This window comes from Taurulus bubalis (assembly GCF_910589615.1).
Source record: "Taurulus bubalis genome assembly, chromosome: 2".
NCBI lineage: Eukaryota > Metazoa > Chordata > Actinopteri > Perciformes > Cottidae > Taurulus > Taurulus bubalis.
The window spans coordinates 16722135-16743168 of NC_136590.1; the positions used below are offsets into that span (position 1 = coordinate 16722135).

General features: G+C 41.1%; 3 protein-coding genes across 5 annotated transcripts; 2 read left to right on the plus strand and 1 right to left on the minus strand.

Moving 5' to 3' along the window:
• Positions 1-3893: 3893 nt before the first annotated feature.
• On the minus strand, positions 3894-12326 carry LOC306753725 (phospholipase B-like 1; the record flags this gene model as incomplete). Its single annotated transcript, XM_079237642.1, has 11 exons — positions 3894-4070; positions 5198-5304; positions 5407-5592; positions 5692-5832; positions 7886-8086; positions 9138-9282; positions 9793-9939; positions 10086-10227; positions 10637-10720; positions 11572-11794; positions 12260-12326. The coding sequence occupies 11 exons, from the start codon at positions 12324-12326 to the stop codon at positions 3894-3896; spliced, it is 1620 nt and encodes a 539-aa protein (XP_079093768.1).
• A 737-nt stretch (positions 12327-13063) lies between these two features.
• Positions 13064-14848, plus strand: cby1 (chibby 1, beta catenin antagonist). 3 transcript variants are annotated; one of them, XM_079213985.1, is made up of 5 exons: positions 13064-13201; positions 13343-13441; positions 13655-13760; positions 13922-14034; positions 14389-14848. In XM_079213985.1, the coding sequence occupies exons 2-5, from the start codon at positions 13364-13366 to the stop codon at positions 14467-14469; spliced, it is 378 nt and encodes a 125-aa protein (XP_079070111.1). In that variant the 5' UTR covers positions 13064-13201; positions 13343-13363; the 3' UTR covers positions 14470-14848. The 3 variants fall into 3 exon arrangements, with proteins under 3 accessions (XP_079070111.1, XP_079070110.1, XP_079070112.1); XM_079213984.1 differs by having other exon boundaries at positions 13064-13123; XM_079213986.1 differs by having other exon boundaries at positions 13074-13175.
• A 610-nt stretch (positions 14849-15458) lies between these two features.
• Positions 15459-19856, plus strand: pdap1a (pdgfa associated protein 1a). The gene is made up of 6 exons (XM_079237667.1): positions 15459-15608; positions 16535-16617; positions 16697-16771; positions 17135-17259; positions 17406-17557; positions 18321-19856. Exons 1-6 carry the CDS (start codon positions 15596-15598, stop codon positions 18350-18352), a joined length of 480 nt encoding a protein of 159 aa, XP_079093793.1. The 5' UTR covers positions 15459-15595; the 3' UTR covers positions 18353-19856.
• The last annotated feature ends 1178 nt before the right edge of the window (positions 19857-21034 follow it).

Here is a 21034-nt window from a genome sequence, read left to right on the forward strand (position 1 = left end):
CTAGTAATACAAGCATTTCAGATCATGCTTTTACTACTAGTCAATTACACTGTCAAAACTCCAAAATGTTACACCCCTGAAAAAGGGGGAGAAATGATCACGAGAATGATAATGCAGTTTCTCTGCATTGTTTCCGAGTTCACAACAAGGCGGACATGTTGGTATAGTGCGCGTGGACGGCCACGAGGCGGAGGCACACACCACGGTGTGTTTGCTGACTGTCCATTATAGTGCAATGTGATGCAACAATATATTCCACAAGTTTTCAACAAAGTACAATGTAATGCTACAATATATTCCACACGTTTTCAACAAAGTGCATAAGACACAACACAATATTATGACACCAGGTATATTCTGCTTTTACTGTATTTTCTCTTTTAATAAAATATCTTTGAGATGACACAATTATTATTTTAAAATAGTTTAATATTGCTCAAATTAAAACAAAGTTAGAGAGAAACATCAGCTTTGACAAAGGCCCACAGGTTCAATACATTAATATACAGCAAAAACAGGAAGCTCATTTGAACTTATTCAACTAAAACAAATCACCACTAAACCAAGAAATTAACTGAATATGTCTATATGGTCCTAACAACGATGATACACAGTTTTATAATAACCTGTTCCTAACTTTATCAACATTGCATGGTCACATTTGTATTGCAGGAGACTTTAACTGCACTCTTAATCCAATACCGGATAAATTATCAGGTGTGGACAACACCTCACATACGCAAAGTAGGAAAGTAATACAACACTTTATGTGCAAGTTAAATCTTTGTGATATCTGGAGACATAAGAACCATTCCAGACGGGAATCTTCATGTCACTCTGCTACACATAATACTTATTCCCGCATAGACTACTTCCTCATTTCGAAGTCTATGATACCTAATGTGAATGACTCATTGCATAAAAGTATCGTCATTTCAGATCATGCTTTACTACTAGACAATTACACTGCCAAAACAGCCAATTACTATATGGCGATTGAGCCCACGATGGTTACATGATAACGAGTTTTTCAAATTTGTTGGAACCAATATTGATGTCTATTTTGAACATCAGTGTTTACAAGATGGGAGGCATTTAAGGCCTACATACGAGGCCAAATGATCAGCTATACAAGCAGCATATAAACAACACCTAACATTTAAGGAGCTAGAAAAAGATATCAAAGAACTTGAGACAGAAATGAACCTTAATGATACAAGTGAGACTAGACAGAGACTGGCCATTCTTAGTGCACAGTATAATGAACTATCGACAAATAAAGCATTGTAGAGCATAATGAAACTGAAACAGACATTCTACGATCAAGGAGAAAGGGCAGGGGAACTTCTGGCCTGGCGTTTAATGTCAATGCAGAACGAAAGATCAATTTTAGAAATTGAGTCGGAGAAAGGGACAACAATTACTAACCCTCAAGAAATATATACCATTTTTCAAACATTGTATTCTGCACAATGCCGGCTTCGGCCCCCTTACTGACCTGGTTTTTGCCTTTACCAACCAGCTCCTTTCTCTGGAGATGGAAGATGCAGAGACGGGGCTGCTCAGCGCAATCTGTTTGCTGTGTGGAGGTAAGTCACCTGAGTGTCACCCCTGTCTCTAGATAAAATAACAGTTGGGTGGCTCTGCTGTGCTCTTTCATTGAGCACCACCTAGTGGATAACTGTGATTATGACAGTCGATTATTTACACATTTGTCTCTGTACTTGGTTTCTCCACAGATCGTCAGGACTTTGAACAGGCAGAGAAAGTGGACATCCTGCAGGAGCCCCTCCTGAAGGCGTTGAAGATTTATGTAAGGAGGAGGAGGCCTCACAAACCGCACATGTTCCCCAAGATGCTGATGAAGATCACGGATCGGAGAAGCATCAGTGCTAAAGGTCTGTGCTTCTCACTAGTGTTTATATGTGGATAATGCTAAAAGATTACTTGATTAAACGATTGCTCACGTCATATTAATATGTATCTCTCTCTCCAACCTTCCCTACAGGAGCTGAGCATGTCATCACCCTGAAAATGGAGATCCCCGGCTCCATGCCCCCTCTCATCCAGGGGATACTGGAGAACTCGGAGGGCCTGGAAGGCGGTACCGCAGGCGGCCAGCCCAGCGGGGCCCCCCGGGCAGCTGCAGCCCCAGTCTGTCCCCCAGCTCCGCCCAAAGCAGCCTAATCGCCGTAGTAGCGGCCCACCTTTGTATTATTCCCCCACGAAGAGAAGGGGCAAAGGAGGGGGGCCTTGGCCCTGACTGCCGAGCACAGGAGACCGGCAGTGCCAACCTCCTCCTCTCTTACGACACATGTCCCCACCTCCTGATTGGCCTTCCCTCACTCTGGAGCACCTTCCTGACGTGAGGGGAGTTACGGCCGGTGCAGGCCGGGGCAACAGTATGCCTCTGAGAGACCACACCGTAAACATTGCTGATGACTCCATCTGTGTCTCCCTCCACTGCTGCTCCTCCCCTCCCCACCTTTCCCCAAAAAGACTAATGGAAACAAATCTGGATGCAGTGGTGACCAGTTGGTGAATGGAGAGTAAACTGAGAGTGGGCGGGACACCGTGGGACAAATATATGATCAAGGACCATGCATACAGACTGTTTGTCTCGTGTAACGTCTCATGTTTAATGTAGGCACCTTCCGCCTAGAAAAAATCCTTGTTTGTGTAAACATTCCTGGCAAATAAACGGTTTCTGATTCTGATTCTGATCTGACTGACTTAACAAACACCAGACACTTTTTTTGTTGTACTATGAGGCAGACTGCAAGGTTGGGACTTGTCAAAAGACCCCCTCCTCAAAAACTCTGGGTCTTTTCTCTTTTTCCAAATAAAAAAAAAAGATTTTGTACAAAACATATATAATTTAGATAGAAAGTTAAGGAACTATTGTGATTGACATGTCCAGAACAGTGGAGAACCGAATTTGTCATACAATTTACTTACTTACTTCAATAAGTATTAAATATCCAACGTATGAGTTTGAATTGTGTCCACTCTTAATTTGAGAGGTACATTTCAACGTTTTATTCTGAAGGTTGTCAGGTTTTTGGTTTTGGTCTAGTTCTTTATAACAATCTGAGAAAGACCACAACACTGGGTCTTGTAGTTTTCGTGAAACTATTATAAATACAAAATAAAGGAGAAAACGCACCCCAGTTTACAATATATGAATACCTTATAATATTAAGTAAGATCATTTTATTTCCACACTGTATAAACCTGAGGAAACATTGCATAGAACTTAAAACAAAAAACAACAAAACAAATACATTAGTATTAAATGAAAACATTTAAATACTTCATAGCATTCTCCTGATGGCTAAAATCCCAAACGTTGAGGATCAAACTTTGACATAGTATGTGAAAACACTGCTAATAAATTCATAATCCTCGTGTTAATTCAGAGTACAGATTCATAATGCTAACACTCTTGGATGGAGACTGAGAAATGAGAGTAGCAGTGATCAACATGATCATCTTTCTGTTGCTACTGGTGTTAAGTTAAAACAAGCAAATTCATTTCAAAATGCGTTTTAGGATGATAATGTAATAATTAGTAAATAGTTTGATCAAGCCTCAGGCTGGCATCAATCAGCTTTATAATAAATGACTTTAACATTCCAGTCAAATGCATATTTGATGATGGGAAATTAAGTCATTCAGATTCTCCCGTGTGTTTTTTGTTGTGAAAATGCACTGTCTGAGAATTTAAACTCTACTTATATTTCAATTATATGTTTGACCAAATTTGAGAGAAATTTCGATCATAATTTGCCAGTTTTTAGCATTTTTCCCAGTCGGGTGACAAACATTTATTCCTGATTTGAACAGCAAAGCATGCCCTACCTGGATTGGTCGTATCGGCTGTCTCTGTGCTCTCAGGGCCGATGCAGTGTGGGCCTCATAGTGACAAAGGGAAAGTTGTAAGTGTGTGGAAGACCCTGATAAGCCGTGAGGTTAAACGATTGCCATGAGAACGGACGCAGGCCCCCCTGTGTCGTGGGGCCGTTTATTGCTTCCGCGGCCAGCTGGACAGCCATCTGGTAGTCCGTCACCTGTACCATGAGATATATATCGGTAAGAAAGGGCAGCACGGAAAGAGTGAGTAATAGGAAGAAAGTCAGGCCATTTAATGAGGTTAAAATATCAAATAGACGTCCATGAAAAAGTTCTGCCGTCATTAATGGAGTCAAAAACTGCACTTCTATGACATTTGAAAAAAACTGACCAAATTAAATTTGATCTTTCTAAAGCCAAAAATGAAAAGGATTCAGTGTTTTTCTCAGTTTTCTTTCCTTTGGAGTGGAAGAGCCTCTGGAGAAAGCTCCAGACAAACAAAGTTATGTGCATGTTGGCAGTTGTTTCATGCAGGATATATCCTAAAAATATTAGTACTTTTTACACTACAAAAAAATATACCTACTAAACATCTGCACGTTAGCATTATCATTGTGAGCACATCATAAAAGCCTGCTGCCATGGCCCTGCTGATGGAACCGGCCTGGAACCGGTCCTGCCTGCTGCCATGGGCCTGCTGATGACCCTCCTCCTCTCTACCTCCTTCTGCTTCATGGAACGTGGCTATCTGGGTCATGGACCATGCCTACTACTCATTATATGAATAATTTCTGTCATCTTTATTGAATGTGCTGTAACTCCGTTACATTATTCATTCTGGCCACATGACATCTATTGCTTCTGTCCATCCAGGGAGAGGGATCCTCCTCTGTTGATCTCCCTCGTTTCTTCCCTTTTTTTCCCTGTGAAAGGGTTTTTACTATTGTTATTTGGGGGAGTTTTTTCTGATTTGGGGGAGTTTTTCCTGATCCGATGTGAGGTCCCGGGACAGGATGTTATGTGTACAGATTGTAAAGCAAACTTGTATTTGTGGTGTTGGGCTATATAAAATAAACTGAATTGAATTGAATTTATCAAATGACTTAACAAAACAGGAAAAAAAAAGAAAATATCATTGCAGGTTTTACAAACATTTTAGGAAGTGTGACAGTGATGACGAGTCAATTACCAAATTGGCAAATTGACAAAAAACTAAACTATTCCTATACACAAAAACACGTAACTGCACCTATAAACAGTTGATCATAACGCTTTGTAACAGCACCTTTCACCCAGATCATATCTCAAACGTGATACTGACACTAATATGCTGATGACCTCTGACCTTAGTGTCATAGCAACCTCCTGGCCGTGGTCTCCTTGGTCTTAGGTCGTTACGGCAACAGATGGTTTTACACGGATGGCCCTTGGAGTAGGGGTCTCTCTTGAAGTCTGCAACAGAAGCAGTCTGACTTTTAGTCTGAACACACCCTGAATCACATGTGTGTGCGTGTTTTCTGTTAGGATATCATTTGTAGTTATTGTTACACCTACTGTTGTATCTCATAATGTGTTTGAGGGAGTTGAGGTCTGACACCTTGGCCTGGTCCCTGCGGAGGATTTTGGCTCGGGGACAGAGGTCGTATGAGAAGTCCTCTCCATATCTCTTCCACATCACACTGTACCCACTCAGGTTGTAGATTTCATCATGAAATGGTATGTTATAGGATGGCCAATAACCTGCCAAATGTAGCACACTGAAGTTGGAGGTCACCCAGACACATTACCACCTGAAACTGCCCTCCTGCATGAAAAAAAAGATAGATGTTTGTTTCTTACCTCTGCGTAACGCTTGAGTCTGATCAGAGTGCATCACCTTCCCGGGAATCTGCTCCACCACAGTCAGAGCTCCCTCCCTGATACTGTGACCCAGAGAAACCCTGCTCAGGTCCACCAGCATGTATTGGCTGTTATATGTACCTAAAATACAGAGGGGGACATGCTGTGGTTGCTGCCTCACAGACACAGAAAGCCCACAGGGGGTTTGAAGGTCAGTGAAGCATTCTGTTTTTTTTTTTTAAGGGCAGGCACACTGGGCAGGCAGTGGTTGCATTAAAATCAACTCAAAGAAACTTGAGCCTGTTGTAAATAGGCAAACCATCATAGTGAACAATTTGTTTCCTTTATGAATGAATATTGGTCACGGTGGCACCATGATTGCCTGGTAACTACAGCTTTGAGTGTGGATCCTCTTAACAACTATCCCTGCTGCCGCTTTCAAGGACACTCTGACAGTTGAGAAGAGAAGGGAAGATGCCGAACAGAAGCTGTGTTGCGGGAAACGAAATACAGAAGACAAACAAGCAAAAAGTGTCGCGGTTCAGCGCCACACGTTTCTCTATTAGTCTATTAGTCTGCCTGTCTGTTTACTAACTGTCCTGTCATTTCAGATCCTGCTTCACGCCCCCTTCATCAGTCACTCCCTCCTCGTCAGCCCTCATTCCTTGCACCTGGCCCATCCCTGTCTCACCTGTAGCACATTCCCTCATTAGTCTTCACTACTTAGGTCCCCTCACTTGCACTTGTCCCCTGCCAGATTGTCTTGTGTTTTTGAACCTAGCTCTCCAGCGTTCCCTGTGTGTTACCTGTTGAGTAAAGGAATTATATTCTCTACCTGTGTCTTCCTGAGTCGTGCTTTTGGGTCCTTGGGTTATCGGGCCGTTACAAAAAGGTCTTGAGTCTACAGCCACACACTAGCAGCTCGGTGTGGCTGTACTCTGAGCTAAAAGGCTTCGTCAGGTATTGGACAAATTTAAAGAAATTTGACCGACCGGTGGTGCTAGATGAAAAATCAGATGCCTTCATCCTCTGGGGACCATGAATGTCTGTAATTTTTTTCTACCAATCCATCCAGGAGATGTATTTCCCAGGACAAGTAAACATTGTAACCTGCTCGTGGTGCGAGAGGAAAGGGCAGAGAATCACCAAAGTCATCATGATTCGTCCTCATGGGACCATGAATGTATATAATTTCCCTCTGATCCATCAAAAGGTTATTGAGATATATCATTCTGTACCAAAGTGATGGCCCGACTTTGACATTCCAAGAGCCATGCTGCTGCGGCCTGGCTAAAACATCCTGAAGCTGGCTGCCAAACAGGAGCTCGAAACGCAACGATCGTCCAAATAGCTGATGTCAACGCATCCTTGAACACACCATTTGATACATTTATGTCTGTCTATCTGCAGCTACATTAATACTGTACTGACATAAACTCCTGAGGGGGAGTATGAGAGCGGAAGCTGACGGGCAAGGAGAAGACTGTCAGTCTCAAGAACACTCTGTCCTGTTCTCCTCTGCTCTCCCACAGCAACATGACGTGAAAGATCAAAGCAGCTGCCCAGTGTTGTGTGTTGTGCAATGGTTGGTCGGCTTGATAGTCGGTTAAATCTCTACGGAAATGTGTCCTGTGGATTTTTAGTCAGGGAGTTAGTTCCAGGCTAAAGCAAGTCTCATTTTCCTCGTGTCTGCTCTTATTTCAGACTTTCCCTCTAGCGTGCCATGAGGTTGGCATGTGGTCTCAAGTGAAACGGTTCTCACTATTATATGAATAATCATGACATTTGGTACAGACATACACGTCCGCCTCCAGGATGAATTTGAACAACGTTGGCGATCCCCTCACCTTTTGTTTATTTAAATCCCACGTGTGTCAGTCTTTTATGCATTACATGCATTGATACCTGGGAGGCCACTGTCAGCTAGCACTGAGTCATGGTCCATCTGTAGTTTGTCAGCTGGTTTTGAGATTGCCAACAATATAAATGTTCGAGGCAGGCAGAGGTCAGAAGGTTTTCGAATGCAAGGAAAGGGGAGTTGAGCAGAGGGAGTCCTACGTCATGTCATCTGCTGACACTTTTGGAAAGATTGAAGGGTTTGGAACAGACTCTCTTCAGAAAGGTGGGACACAACTGTTCTTTGTCTAATTTGGCTTTGATTAAAGCCCCTTGACTCGCATCAACGGGATTTCACCTGAGTTGTATCTGGAGAAGATGTGCGCCCAATCCTCTCCGCTGTGCGCCATGCTGTTGGCCAGGCGGACTCTCTGCCAGGCCAGCAGGCTGTGAGGGCTGAGCTGGGAGAGCAGAGAGACGTTGAAGACACCGATGGTGGTCTGAGTCATCAGCAGGCCACTCCCAAGCAGGTAGAAGTCGTCCAGAGACACCAGGAAGCCTGGAGGTGGAGGAGGAAGTGGTGGGAAGGATGTTTTAGTACAAATATTAGGGCGGGAGTGTTTGGGATAATTTCATATCCTCGACTACAACCAACAGTCGGCCGTTGTTGCCTATAGCAGCACCTTGAACAAAGTTAAAAAAGAGTTAAGGTCAGGATACTGCGAACAAGCAGCTGGATGTATAGTGGTATATTTACGTTACTATTTATTTGAATAATATAATATTCCTACTACTACCATTACATTGGCATTACTATTACCTATATTAAACTGAATCTGCTGCCGCTGCTATTAATAATAAATATAGAATACTACTGCTGCTGCTATCAATAATGTAAATCATAGGCAGATGGGATGCCCGCCTCCCCCACGTCCACTTCTATATCTCAAGTATTCGTATCTGACCTGCTGTGTGCTAAATGGGCCACATTGTCAGAGAGAAAGACTGCAGGGGTCACACACCACCTACAGTGGCAGGGATGTGTTTTATCTCTTCATTTTACTATAGATGTGATAATCTTGAACCGCCGGCTTCTAAAAGTAGTGCATTGAAACCACTTGTTTGTGTTCTGATAGCAAAGGAGCCTTTAAGAGGATTTTTGTCATGTTCTGGACCTCTCGGCAAAACTTTGCCCACAAATTTACTCCGCCTCCTCTGACTTGACAGCGAGGGAACTCGTTTCGTCACAGCTCTGTTTTGTCCACTGCGCTGGATGTTTCCCCGCCACAGGCTAAGCTCTGTGCTTAGCAGAATAATTACTTTCAGTAGCGAATGCACATTGAGGATTTGGTCCTTGATGTTGGTGTTTATATTTTCCAAGATAAAAATGAAACCGTGTGGATTAAGGACAGGCAGTTCACCTCTGCTTCGGGCGTTCACATGAAAACGGTGCTTTGCTGTACTGTAGGTTGACAAACTCACACTGTTTCATCTACAAGCTGTACATCTCACTTTTTCCAAATGACCTAATGCCATGTATGATGATCTATTTTTTTGTGCAGCTCATCTGTGTGATATCCTATATATACTATTTGTGTGAGTGTGTATACCAGGGTAGCTGCTGAACGACATCTTTCCAGTGGCGGCGTGTGTGTCAGACACCCTGAAGTCCCAGTGTTTATAAATACGCATGGTGGCTGCATACGTATACCAGCTGGAGTGGCCAAACAGCAGGTTCTCAAAGCCTGGCAGCACCTTGGACGCCGAGGAGGGAAAGAATGAAAGAATGCGTTGAGAACGGAAGTGTGCAAGTCCTGTCTGATGCTGGCAGGAGTGAAACAATGGGCTGATTAGGGCACGTGTGCTATTTCACTGAATCACTCCTGAATCGTTATAACTGTAATCAAGTGACGTGAGCCCTAATTTTTTCATCTAGAAAAGATTAGGACGTAAAAAATTTAAATTCTTCCAAATCTGCAGAACAATAATAGCAACATTTAGGTTCAAATCAGATAAGAATAAATTAAATCTCATTCATGAAAACCTGATGTAGGATTTTAGATTGCACCCAAGTGTCCTCATTCCATTTACACTTTTGTTTTGATTATGAGGAGAGGCTATACATCCTCCTCTCAATGGCCTTCTGCACTCGGTGACACATGAAGCGGAAATTACCAATGCACAAGCACACACAGTAAAACTAATTAGGCGTTGAGGCCTACCAAGTGCTCCCTCACAGCTTGAGCCAAATGAGCTTGGCCTAACCTTGATGAGAGCAGTGCAGTGGCCCATTCCTGGCATCCTGAAAGTGCCGGTCTCTGTGGAGGAGTTGGAGCGAGGTGTCAGAGCTGGGACGAGGTCCAGGAGGTCGCCAACACCATTCAGAAACTGGAGGGCAAATGCTGATAGAGGCTGGGAGGAAGGTGGAAGTGGCAGAGATGAATGAGATGATACTGTGACAACTCTCTCACCATTTTCGCCCGTGCGCACACACACACACACACACACACACACACACACACACACACACACACACACACACACACACACACACACACCTCTCTGTGTTTGCTTTTGGCCCACCGCGCAGCTCCAGCGTGGAGTCCGTCCAGCTGGGCCAGGATCAGTCCCAGGTAGTTCCACAAGGGGTCGCTGTGTCTCCTCAGTTTCACCTGCTCTCTGGCCCACTGGTCCTGCTTGCTGTGGATCGTTCACACATTCCTCACAGCTAAGAGACACTTTGGGATCTTTCTGTTACTAATATAATTATAATAATAAGTGCATTTGGCGGCCTGTGGCCTAATTTTGCTGTGTAAATTCAGAATTACAACAAACACTGCATGCATAAATGTAATTTTTGGATTTAGTATATAGACTAGTGCCAATACTGGTGAAGCTGACAATATTTCATCAATCAACGTGTTCATGTTTTCATTTCTACACAAAATAAGAAATAATACACAAATAATAATACAAATATTGAGTATATCTATTTAGTCAGGTGAAGAGGCCTTTGTTAATGGTTGGACATGATAGCTCTTTATTGAAACTAAAGTTATACAGACATTTCTTTCTTGAACCAAAGGAAAGAGCCTCTTTAAGAATGTACCTTAGAAACCTTTTGAGGGGCTTCAAAACCTTCTCATCCTTTAGGAGCTGAGGGTACATGTTGGAGTAATGATTGAACATTTGTCTGCAGAGAAAGAATAAGAACAGTGGGAATCAAACCATTTCTAGGTCACTAAGTATAAACAGTTTCAGTAACAGCTAATAGATACACTGTCAAAATTGTAATTAGAAATGTAATCCAATCAATTAAACCAACCCAGTGATACAAAAAGATATTCAGAATAATATTTTCGATAACTGTACAGTATGAAAATTGGCTGTTGTGTGACATTTTATGAAGATGTACAATAGCTGACAACAAAACGCCTCCTTAGTTTTTTCCATCATATTTTTCTAGTATTTTTCTTTGCATTTAGAATATGTTAACCCTGATGTACGTCTTTTACAACACAATATCATACGACGGGCCTTTTTCACAGCGGCTAATTCAACATGTCAAAGAAGGAAATACTGAGGTGTTACTTTTAACATTAAAAAGAAGTGTCCCAGTAAGCTGAATGGAACAAAACAGCCTTTCAGTAAAAGTGAGAAACATTTTTGTAAATTGTAATCATTCTTTTTGTTATTTTCCTCCAGCTAACTGATGTACAATTAATATATACATTTCTGCATACACATATTCAACATCTGAGACACCCACAGACACACAGTCTATGGAGACTATATCACTATAATGAATCTGATTGGCCCTGGCAGGGACCTTATCAGTCATCTAGTTATAGAACAACTACGCCCTTGAACAGAATATATGTTGTGCTGTTTCCTGGTTCTGATTTATTATCAAACACAAGACTTGAATTGATGATATTTTCAGGACAGTACAGGTGACTGGCTCTGCGGGCTCAAAGAGTTTTGATTTGAGATATTTCAGACACATTTGTTTTGTTAGCAGTCCACAAGCCCTGTGACACTCACCCAGCAGTAAGATAACCTTCCAGGTACCCAGCCAGGAAGAAGGTGGTCTCATCGTCCTGTGCGATTCCTCCATGACCTGCGCAGATCTCCAAGACGCCCCATCCAGAGAGGAGCAGAGTGTCCTTGAAGTAACCATAGGCTCCCCCTTCTGTTTCAATCAACCCTTCCTTCAGGATCACACTTTTCTGGGCAGCATCCAAGTACACGGTGGCCTCTTGGAGTTCTATTGTATGAGGATGGGCCGGGTTACAGGGTTGAGGTTGGATAACACGCATTATATAAGATAATGTCAATAGAGTGAAACACGCAGCTCATCAATGAGATTATATTTTCTTATTTGGTACTTGATTGTCTCATGAATATTAAACTTTATAGGCAAAGGGTTTGCATTGATCTGTTGTTACTTGATTCAGAGATGATTCACTATTTGAAATTACATCAGATGTATTGTATGGGTTTAGCATACAAGGTTTTCTCCCAGCAAACATTGTAAACATAAAATGTATTTAAAAAAATAAAATAAAAGATGATAATATATTTGAAATATCCATTATAAAACACCCTACATAGTGTTACTCTGTTGATCATGCGCTATTCCATATAAAAGACAGCCTTCCTTTTTTAACAGGTATAACTGAATTATACTGATTTCCGTCATAATCAGACACGCCAAGGCAACGTTACTCACGGTAAATTTGCACTGATGCAGCCAAAGTGCTCAGCAGTACGCACAGTGTGATGCTTTGCTTCTCCATGTCGGCTGTTTTCTCGCAAATCTCTGCCTTTCAATAAGTAAACTGTGCTATTATGTCTATTTGCTTGAGAGCGACGTTGATGTAGCGTAATTTCCAGGGAGCCCATAAAGCGTTGGTTTCGGTTGCTGCTTCTTTTAATTGCATTTCGTCAAGATTATTTCATGCACCATGACTGCATCCACTTTCCCCAGAAAAAGCAACCACCCCAGATGGGACTCGAACCCACAATCCCTGGCTTAGGAGGCCAGTGCCTTATCCATTAGGCCACTGGGGCACTATGTTCAAGGGGCGGGGTCAAAATATTTTATACCAGGACACAATTCAACCCGATTTCGATTATAGTTTGCATTTTGTCACGCTTAAAAACTCCCATTTGACAAGCTGAGCCCATGACATAACACTTTATCAACAATTGTAGTAATTTCGGGGACAAAATGCTTGGGAAGACACATATGCGCTCACCATTGTTATGCGCTTAGGTTCTATGGATGGTTCCATTAGCTCGCCTAAATAGGGGTATTTATGTTATCCTAATTTGACTTTAACCATTTAAATATGCATACAAAGCCCTAGATAAAACATTCAAACAACGAGTTACATTTTAAATGTTGCAAACTTGCGTGTGTTGGCAAATCTATCCCAACTACTTGATATTAACGCCGTTCAGGAATTAAGTGTCTACTTTAGACAAATGGAACTTTCACACCTGCGCAGTAGCAAGTATGGTTTTGTTTGGAGAGGAAAGAGAGATCAACCATCGCGTTAATGGTTTAGCTAAATAAATAGCCTGTATGGAGGTAAATATATACGATATCTACTCGCAGTGAAAGAACAACCAGTAACCCACCTGTGAGGCAATTTCAATTAAATGTCAGGTAACGTTATGAGTAGCTAGCGAGTGTTAGCCACCTAGCATTAGCGTTAGCTCGGTAATGTAGCGATAGCAACGATAAACACAGCTCTGGCTCTTACAATACAGCTGCTAATGCTGCTGTTGGTGTCCGTCTTTTATACAGGACCTGAAGAAATCACTAAAGATGCCGCTCTTTGGAAACACATTCAGTCCGAAGAAGATTCCACCTCGAAAATCTGCGTCTCTGTCCAGCCTTCACACGGTGAGTGGAGAGAATCGTGTTAACGCCAAACTAACGCTGAAGACACTGTTTTAGTTCCACTGCTGACTGAATAAGTAAAGAGGATATCCAGAGGGAATGAACACATGTAAAGGGGTTAACCGCTCAGAATTTGATTGTGCTCAACGGGCTGGAGATCGGCATTGTAATTGCATGCAGACTGATCTGTTGTTTTTACCCCCTCGTCTGTTTCAGTTGGATCGTTCAACGAGAGAAATAGAACTGGGCCTTGAGTATGGACCTCCTGTGATGAACCTTGGAGGTCAGAGTTGGAAATTTGAAGAGGGGCAGTGGATATCAGGTAATGAGTCTGATAATAATGAAGAATACAGACCATTGTAGTGGCTACTTCCACAGTTTAAGTGCAGATAACATACCCGTTTCTTGCTGATTGATCACTGTTGGCCCCTGAATAGCCAAAGCAATATTAATCCTTACTTTTTTTCTGTGTTGTTGAACCAGAATCTGGTGGAAATGGTTCTGGTAGGGAATTGCAGCGGCTTAGGAAAAAAAATGTCCAGCTGGAAGAAGAGAACAACCACCTGAAACTTAAAATTGAAATTCTCTTGGACATGGTAAGAACTGAGCAGCTTTTATCTTGCCCTTCCATTATCAATAACATTAAATATGCTATATGAAAGTACTAGGAAAGTTTATTTTGGCGTCCTCCTCATAACCTTTTCAGACGGATGCAGTGATCTTGGATAAATCTGTGTTTGTTATGTATGAATGTGCAAATGGATATGATCACCCTCAGGCTCTATATCCATACTTTTCATCAGTTTAGATCATTTAACACTGCATAGATTTAGAAAAACGGCTTGCTCAATACATTTTGATCATACCCTTAATTACCAGTCCAATGGTTGGTGTAATTTACTCTCTTACCAAATCTTTTCAATAACTGCTATTTCATATTTTCCTTATAGCTGACAGAGACTACTGTGGAGTACCACCTGATAGAAAAAGAAGTGGAAGATATAAAGACTCAACATCGAAGGAAGAAATGACAAATCCGATCTGATGCCTTCATCACAAGAAATGTTCTTCAATATCAGAGAACTTGAAGTGTGTTGAGATATATATATATATATATATATATATATATATATAAAAAAAAAAGCAGTTTTGGTTTTTTGCTTGTACGTACAGATTTTTTGCATAATTCTGATTTTTGTAGGTTTGGCCTTGCTTGTATTTAATTGGAAAAGCAGGTACTCCTTAAACAGATGTTTTGTCTACTTTTATTTATTCTGTTCTACATTTGTAACTGTAAATCTGAAACAACTGTGAACTTTGTTCAAGACGCAGCATCATTTCTACATCTGTATGGCAAGTACTGGCCAACATTTTTTGTATTTATTGTATTTTCTATTCAGATTAAAAGTAAAATCCATCACAGAGTGTGGCATTATTGTCATTCACAGGTTGTTGTTTTTAGATTACCTTCTAAATCTGAATTCCACAAAATAGTAATGTTGCCTGCTCTTGTATAGATAATCAGAGTAATTACAAATGTTATTTTTGACCTATGGAACAGAAGGTAGACACAAATGCTTGAGCATGTTTTTTTGTGATCAAAATCCTAGATCATCGTTATGAGATCATGACCGTGTAATGTATGCACTTATTTAATTTTTTATGAACCAGGATAGTTTATTTTATAGTATTATTTATATAGTTATTCTTCGTCATCGCCAATATTTCTGGTGCATAGTAATATTTACAATACTATGGTGTAATTATATTACAATTCTTAGTGAAATGTAGTTTGGAATTTCAATATTTGTGTAAGATATAATTACAAAATTAGTTTTTTTTCTTTTCTTAAAGTAGATCTGTAATTGATCATATTCTGGTAAAGCGTTACATTAGTTTCATTAGAGGCCTAATTGGTAGATGGGCATGTCAGTCAAGTGCTCTTCGCTCCGATTGGTTTAATGGTTCTAACTGCGCATGCGCAGGCGGTTGCAGTTATTGCAGCGTTTCGACGGTTGTGCTTCCGACAGCGGGAGAGACGAAGTCGTGTCTAGCCTCTACTTTCAGCACTTCAACCCGCCGGCTTGGCTTGTACAACTGTCAGATTATTCAGCGATACAGAAGAGGACTTCATTTGTATACACTTGACTTTTAATAATGCCTCGGGGCGGTAAGTATTATTAACGGAAATGTGACATGCTAATTTTTAGCAAGCTAATTGTAGCTAGCGACTTGTTAGCTCAAGTATGAACTCTCACATGCTTAACGCTAGCTGTTAGCATGGTGTGTATGCGGGTTTAAACGGTTCAGAGAGGACGTGGCGTATCCCAACAGCGAGAAGCTAATGTCTGCACATGAACACTTGTTGGGAAAATCGGTATCTAAAGGGTTTGAATGCTTCGCTTTTTGACCATATGTGTGTGACTGCCATTGTTACCATGTGCACAGGAGACCGCTAACACAGTGTAAACATAGTGTTATTGTTTATTTTAATTCCCAGTAGATGCCGGTTGTTACCATAAACAGAGCCGTTCACAAGTCTTTTGTTAAAATGTTCTCGATCTCTGTATAAGCGTTATCTATCTCACTAGCCATGACATTTGCCGGCGTAGCTGGCCCTCGGTAAGCATCATGTGTGTGACTCATCTCCCACCACACACATACTCGCTCCCTTTTCACACTCTACAGCAGCACGAGATCTTAAATAAACTCTAACTCCAAGTTTGATTTGTCTTGATATCTGCGATTCAGAGGTGGTTGGAGAGTGGTGTGTCCACAAAAGCTACCGAGGCTGTACATACAAACAGCTATACCTGCGCCACATAACGCCATCCAATATTACATCACCCTCTGACTGACGAAATTGGCATGGTGTCTATCTAGCACAGGCCGCTCAAATTTCAACAACAAGCGTCACCAAGGCAGTATTTATCAAGGCCACATATAGTCATATGTCATTGTAAATTTGTAACTGTTGAGTGCAACTGTCCCTGTCCTGAAAATGATTCAGCAAGCTTTGTAGTTTGCTAATCCTAACCCTTGTTGAATGACAAACTGATACAGCTGATTTTCTAGTAACTACATCTGTGTTTACAGGAAAAAGGGGCCACAAGGGCAGAGGGAAGCAATTTAGCAACCCAGAGGAGATTGACAGACAGATGAAAGCGCAGAAAGAGTTGGTGAGTGAACGATCTTTGTTGCAGACATAATAGTTACCTTTAATCAAGGCCTGTTGTGATTGAATGTCTATATTAACAGGAAGAAAATCCTAATGCAGAGAAGGTGGACTCTGCAGACTCTGATGAAGAGAGCAGCAGTGATGACGAAAACGATGTGAGTGAGGGAAGGGGTATAATGTTGACTGAAGGGAAACTACTTGGTGGGGTTGAAGGACTTGCACCACATCCAATCTTGCTCAAATGCATTTAAGCTTAAATTCTATTATCATTGTCGATATTCTTCTGTACCATTGTTTGCTTTTGCCAGAGGGAGGCCAAAGGGAATAAGAAAATGCACATTGAACAATAAAATGTGTCTGTAAATGTGTTTTTGAAGGACGCAACTACACCCAAACAATGTCTATGTTAAGTAGGACGTAGACGAACAAGTTTATCAGCCTCTGCCATAACTTACAAGCTCTGTAATGATGGTTTCCTGTCTCATGAATGTTAAAAAGGTGTTTCTTTTTGCACGCAGTCCAGAAAAAGGAGTGGGGTGGAGGGGATTATCGAGATTGAAAATCCCAACCGTGTGTCTCAGAAGAGCAAGAAGGTGGCCGAGGTAGACGTCACTGCTCCCAGAGAGCTGTCTCGCAGGGAACGGTAGGTGGCACTCAGAAAATAAATGTTTGTGTTCATTGCCTTTTTTTTGTTTGGCTTCTGAAAATGTACAATGTTGTTGGTATCAGGCATTTTATCTTGATGAGTATTATTGTATCTTGTGTCTATGCCCTTCTGCTCTCTGTCAGAGAGGAGATAGAGAAGCAGAAATCAAAGGAACGCTACATGAAGCTACATCTTGAGGGGAAGACTGAGCAGGCCAGGGCTGACTTAGCCCGACTGGCCATCATCAAGAAACAGAGGGAGGATGCTGCCAAGAAGAGAGACGATCTCAAGAAAGGTGAGAAAACGCAACAATTGACATACCGACCAGTTCCGTAAAGTTAAAACTTTGTGGACTAAAAGTGGAACTTGTTCTTTTAATCAGCATGTTGCATAGAAACAGAGCCCAATAAATCCTGCCCACACCATAGGGGAAAACAATTAATCGCTCTCTATTGACTTTGCATTGTGTGAAGGTACCTTCTTTTCACATTGGTTTGCTAGCAAGCAGAAGAAAAAAAGCCAAAGCTTTTATAAGCCAAAAAAGTGAGCCTTTAAGAAGACAAATGTGGATACAGGCAATAAGACATGAGGTAAAGGACACCGATCTAATCATGCTGCTTTAAGTCACCAGTAAGGTGAGCACCAATGCGAAAAGCTACCGATTGTGGAGCTTGAGGATTTGTTAAGTTTTGTTTGTACGTGTACTGGATGTTTACTGTGTCGTGGCATGTGAGGCCAGAAAATGCAGGTGTGTTTAAATTTAAGCTTGGGCGATTTGACAAGATTACGTTCAACATGACATTAGTTGGCCGAGACAATGGTCCTCACGTGTCCACGATAATGGAACAATATTCAAAAGGTGGCGAGACTGTACGAGGCTAGTTAGTAACAGTTGATTGATCAACATTGTGGCCACTTCTGGGTGTTGCAACATAGTGTCTCTTACTATAATTTCCAACAGCAGACTTTAGGATTCACAGAGCCCTTGTTCGCTTGTGTGTTACACATGTTGTTTGGAGCCTTACACTATTCTGTTTTGCTTCCTATGTTTTTATCAGATAAAGATGATGATGCCAAAGCAAAGCGCTAGTCCTCCATCTGAAAGTTTCAATATGCACTTCAGTCTCAGAAGGATGGAGAGAGGAGATCTGGAGGAGGACAACAGGGAGGGGGACCAATACGAGTGGCATCAGATCAGGGGTGATCCTGAACTCCTGTCCCTCATTTCAAATCAGAGGGGCGTGGGTCTTCCGTAACAGTGTGGTCAGGACGGGGAAAACAGGTGGATCGAAGTGAGCTGAAGAGGAATGCAACATTTGAGATGCCTCTAGTTTTCTTCCTCAAGAAGAGACAGTCGCAGGCTTTCCAAGTGCTTCACTGCCTCTTTACTCTCCCTACCCACCAGGATTTTAATTCTGAAGCTGCTGAAGTTATTTCCATTTCTTTCCATTGACTCAAACATTTGTACACAGTTACCTAATACAAGTTTACTTAATGATTGATAAGCTTTTAAAGTAAGCGTATAATTCTTATATATCATTTTATCTTCTGAATAGTGTTATTTTTCTCCATCTGTCACTGATTTGCCTTCTTACAAATCAGGTAAGATGGAGAAAAAGAACACTATTCAGAGGATAATGATATATACGAATTATACAATGTAATGTAGTATTTGTGGATATTTTGCACAAAACATTGGTATAATTTTCTAAAGATTTGAGTTTTTTATTTTCCTGCAGCATCCAAACACGAATATCTTTCTTCGCACGCCTCCTGGTGTTTTTTGCCATTTTCTTTTATCACCTTTTTTCAATTGGAAATTTACAGTTAAACTAATTTGTCCTTCTATCACAACACATCTAGAACATATTTAGTATATTTTGCATTTTCATGGATCTTTTCTCCAAATTTACACTTTGCTCACTTGAATCATCTTATTGCTGTCAGTTCAAAAGTGTTTCAGAATGGGTTTTGTAATCCTTTGCTCAGAGCACATGGAATATTACTTGAATTGCCTTTAATAAGCATTTTTAAGTTGTTGAACATCCGTGTTGGAAAGCGTTGTCCCAAACAGCCTCAGTAACTGTGGCCTGCCTTCTTTCTGTTGGGGTCCTCTGTGGTTCTATAGGAGGGATTGTGATCTTTTGTTGCCTTTACAAAGTTTACACAAGACCCGTTCACTGTCTTTCTCCTGTGATTAAAGTCCTACAAAGAACCTACACTGAGTTAGTTTATTAGGTACACTTAGAGTCTAATTGAATCCTTTACATCATCACCCCTAGTACATTTCCAAAATGACCACAGAAAGTCAACTTAAAACGCAAAATAAGCTTCGCAGAGAGCGGTTTTACTGCAAGGCATTTGTAATGTTTAGTCTGCACAGGTGTACATGATAAACTGGTAATTTAGTGTGTGGAGAATTTGGAAATGCACTGATCAGGAAAACGGTGTTCCCTATAACATGGAAACGGCTTAAAGAACAAACCGTTGAAAACCCTAAACTGTGAGCAATCTAGCCACAGGGGGGGAAAAACGAATTTCTCAAGTTTTCCATATTGTATTTGAAGTTCATTAATAGATAAAATGACTTTTTCAGATTCTCTCCTAAAGCTGGAATTTGTATTTTTTGGGGGGGTTATTCAAACAAGTTGTTTTGACACAAAGTGAATGCAACGGATGCAGATTAATAACGCTGAATATTGCAGAAGTTTAGTTGTTGGATCCAAAAACTATTCTCATTCCAAAAAACTAACCAGTATGACATCTCATGCAGCAACATTATATTAAATATTTATGTGGTCAACTCCAGATGCACCAAATGTTCTTAACTTTACAAATCTGCTCTTACCCAGATGTGCTGAAGGAATAATCCCACTAGATCTTAAATTGGAGGGGTGCACTGCCGATTGTTTATTGGCACAGGTAACGCCCCATAAACACAATATAATAACCTAGAATTGGGGGTGATGCCACCAAAAAGAGGCTGTAAAAACAAGAACTTAAAACGTCATTTAAATTTGATTATGTGATGGTCCTGATTTTTTAATTTTTTTTATCTTTCTCACATTTTAATCTTGTATCCAACAGGTTTAAAAAAAAAAAAGTGCTCTTGACTGCTTGTATTATTTTCCTCTGACCTATGAGAAGCTAAGAAAAACAGAAAACAATGGTGAATCCAAGAAATTATTGGGTACTAACACGATATGAACAAATCCTGGGTCCAAACAAAAATAAGCAAAAATGTCTGCATTTAGCTGTTGCCACCACTAGACTGCAGCATCTGACAGGCGCCCGGGTTAAGTTGCAGCCTCCACCTGAACATCTGTGTGCAGCTCTTGATGCACTGCGAAGTGCCAACATCTAACGAGAGGATGACATTCAGCAATGCGGTGGACTTGAGGTCGGATGCCATTTTACCAGAAACCAGAGACTGCTACAGAAGCACTCATGATGATTTCCCTCATACATCTGTGGAGCCATGACTCAGCCTGTACTGGTGTGCAGGTGAGCTCCTCCCATCACATCCTGGATGTGTAACTGGATTACAAACAGAAAGTTGAAGTTTAACAAGGACTTTTTCTTTGTTGCTATTCTGCTATAAATGCGATTTCATTCTTCATTTTAATAGCTGTTTTTTGATTGATTAGTCCCATATCCTATAATATGCACAGTGATATGTGGATCAAATACTCTACTGGATGTGCTGAAAGCCTAGTGTATGCCTTTGTTCACTCAGAAAGCTACAATTAAATACAAATATGTTTTAAACTGA

Bases quoted from the DNA above. Each gene is read 5' to 3' on its own strand.
- pdap1a (XM_079237667.1), top strand. The intron at 16,618-16,696 runs GTGAGTGAACGA...CTATATTAACAG, and splicing joins TGAAAGCGCAGAAAGAGTTG to GAAGAAAATCCTAATGCAGA. The intron at 17,558-18,320 runs GTGAGAAAACGC...TGTTTTTATCAG, and splicing joins GAGAGACGATCTCAAGAAAG to ATAAAGATGATGATGCCAAA.
- cby1 (XM_079213984.1), top strand. The intron at 13,442-13,654 runs GTGAGTGGAGAG...CGTCTGTTTCAG, and splicing joins CTCTGTCCAGCCTTCACACG to TTGGATCGTTCAACGAGAGA. The intron at 14,035-14,388 runs GTAAGAACTGAG...TTTTCCTTATAG, and splicing joins TTGAAATTCTCTTGGACATG to CTGACAGAGACTACTGTGGA.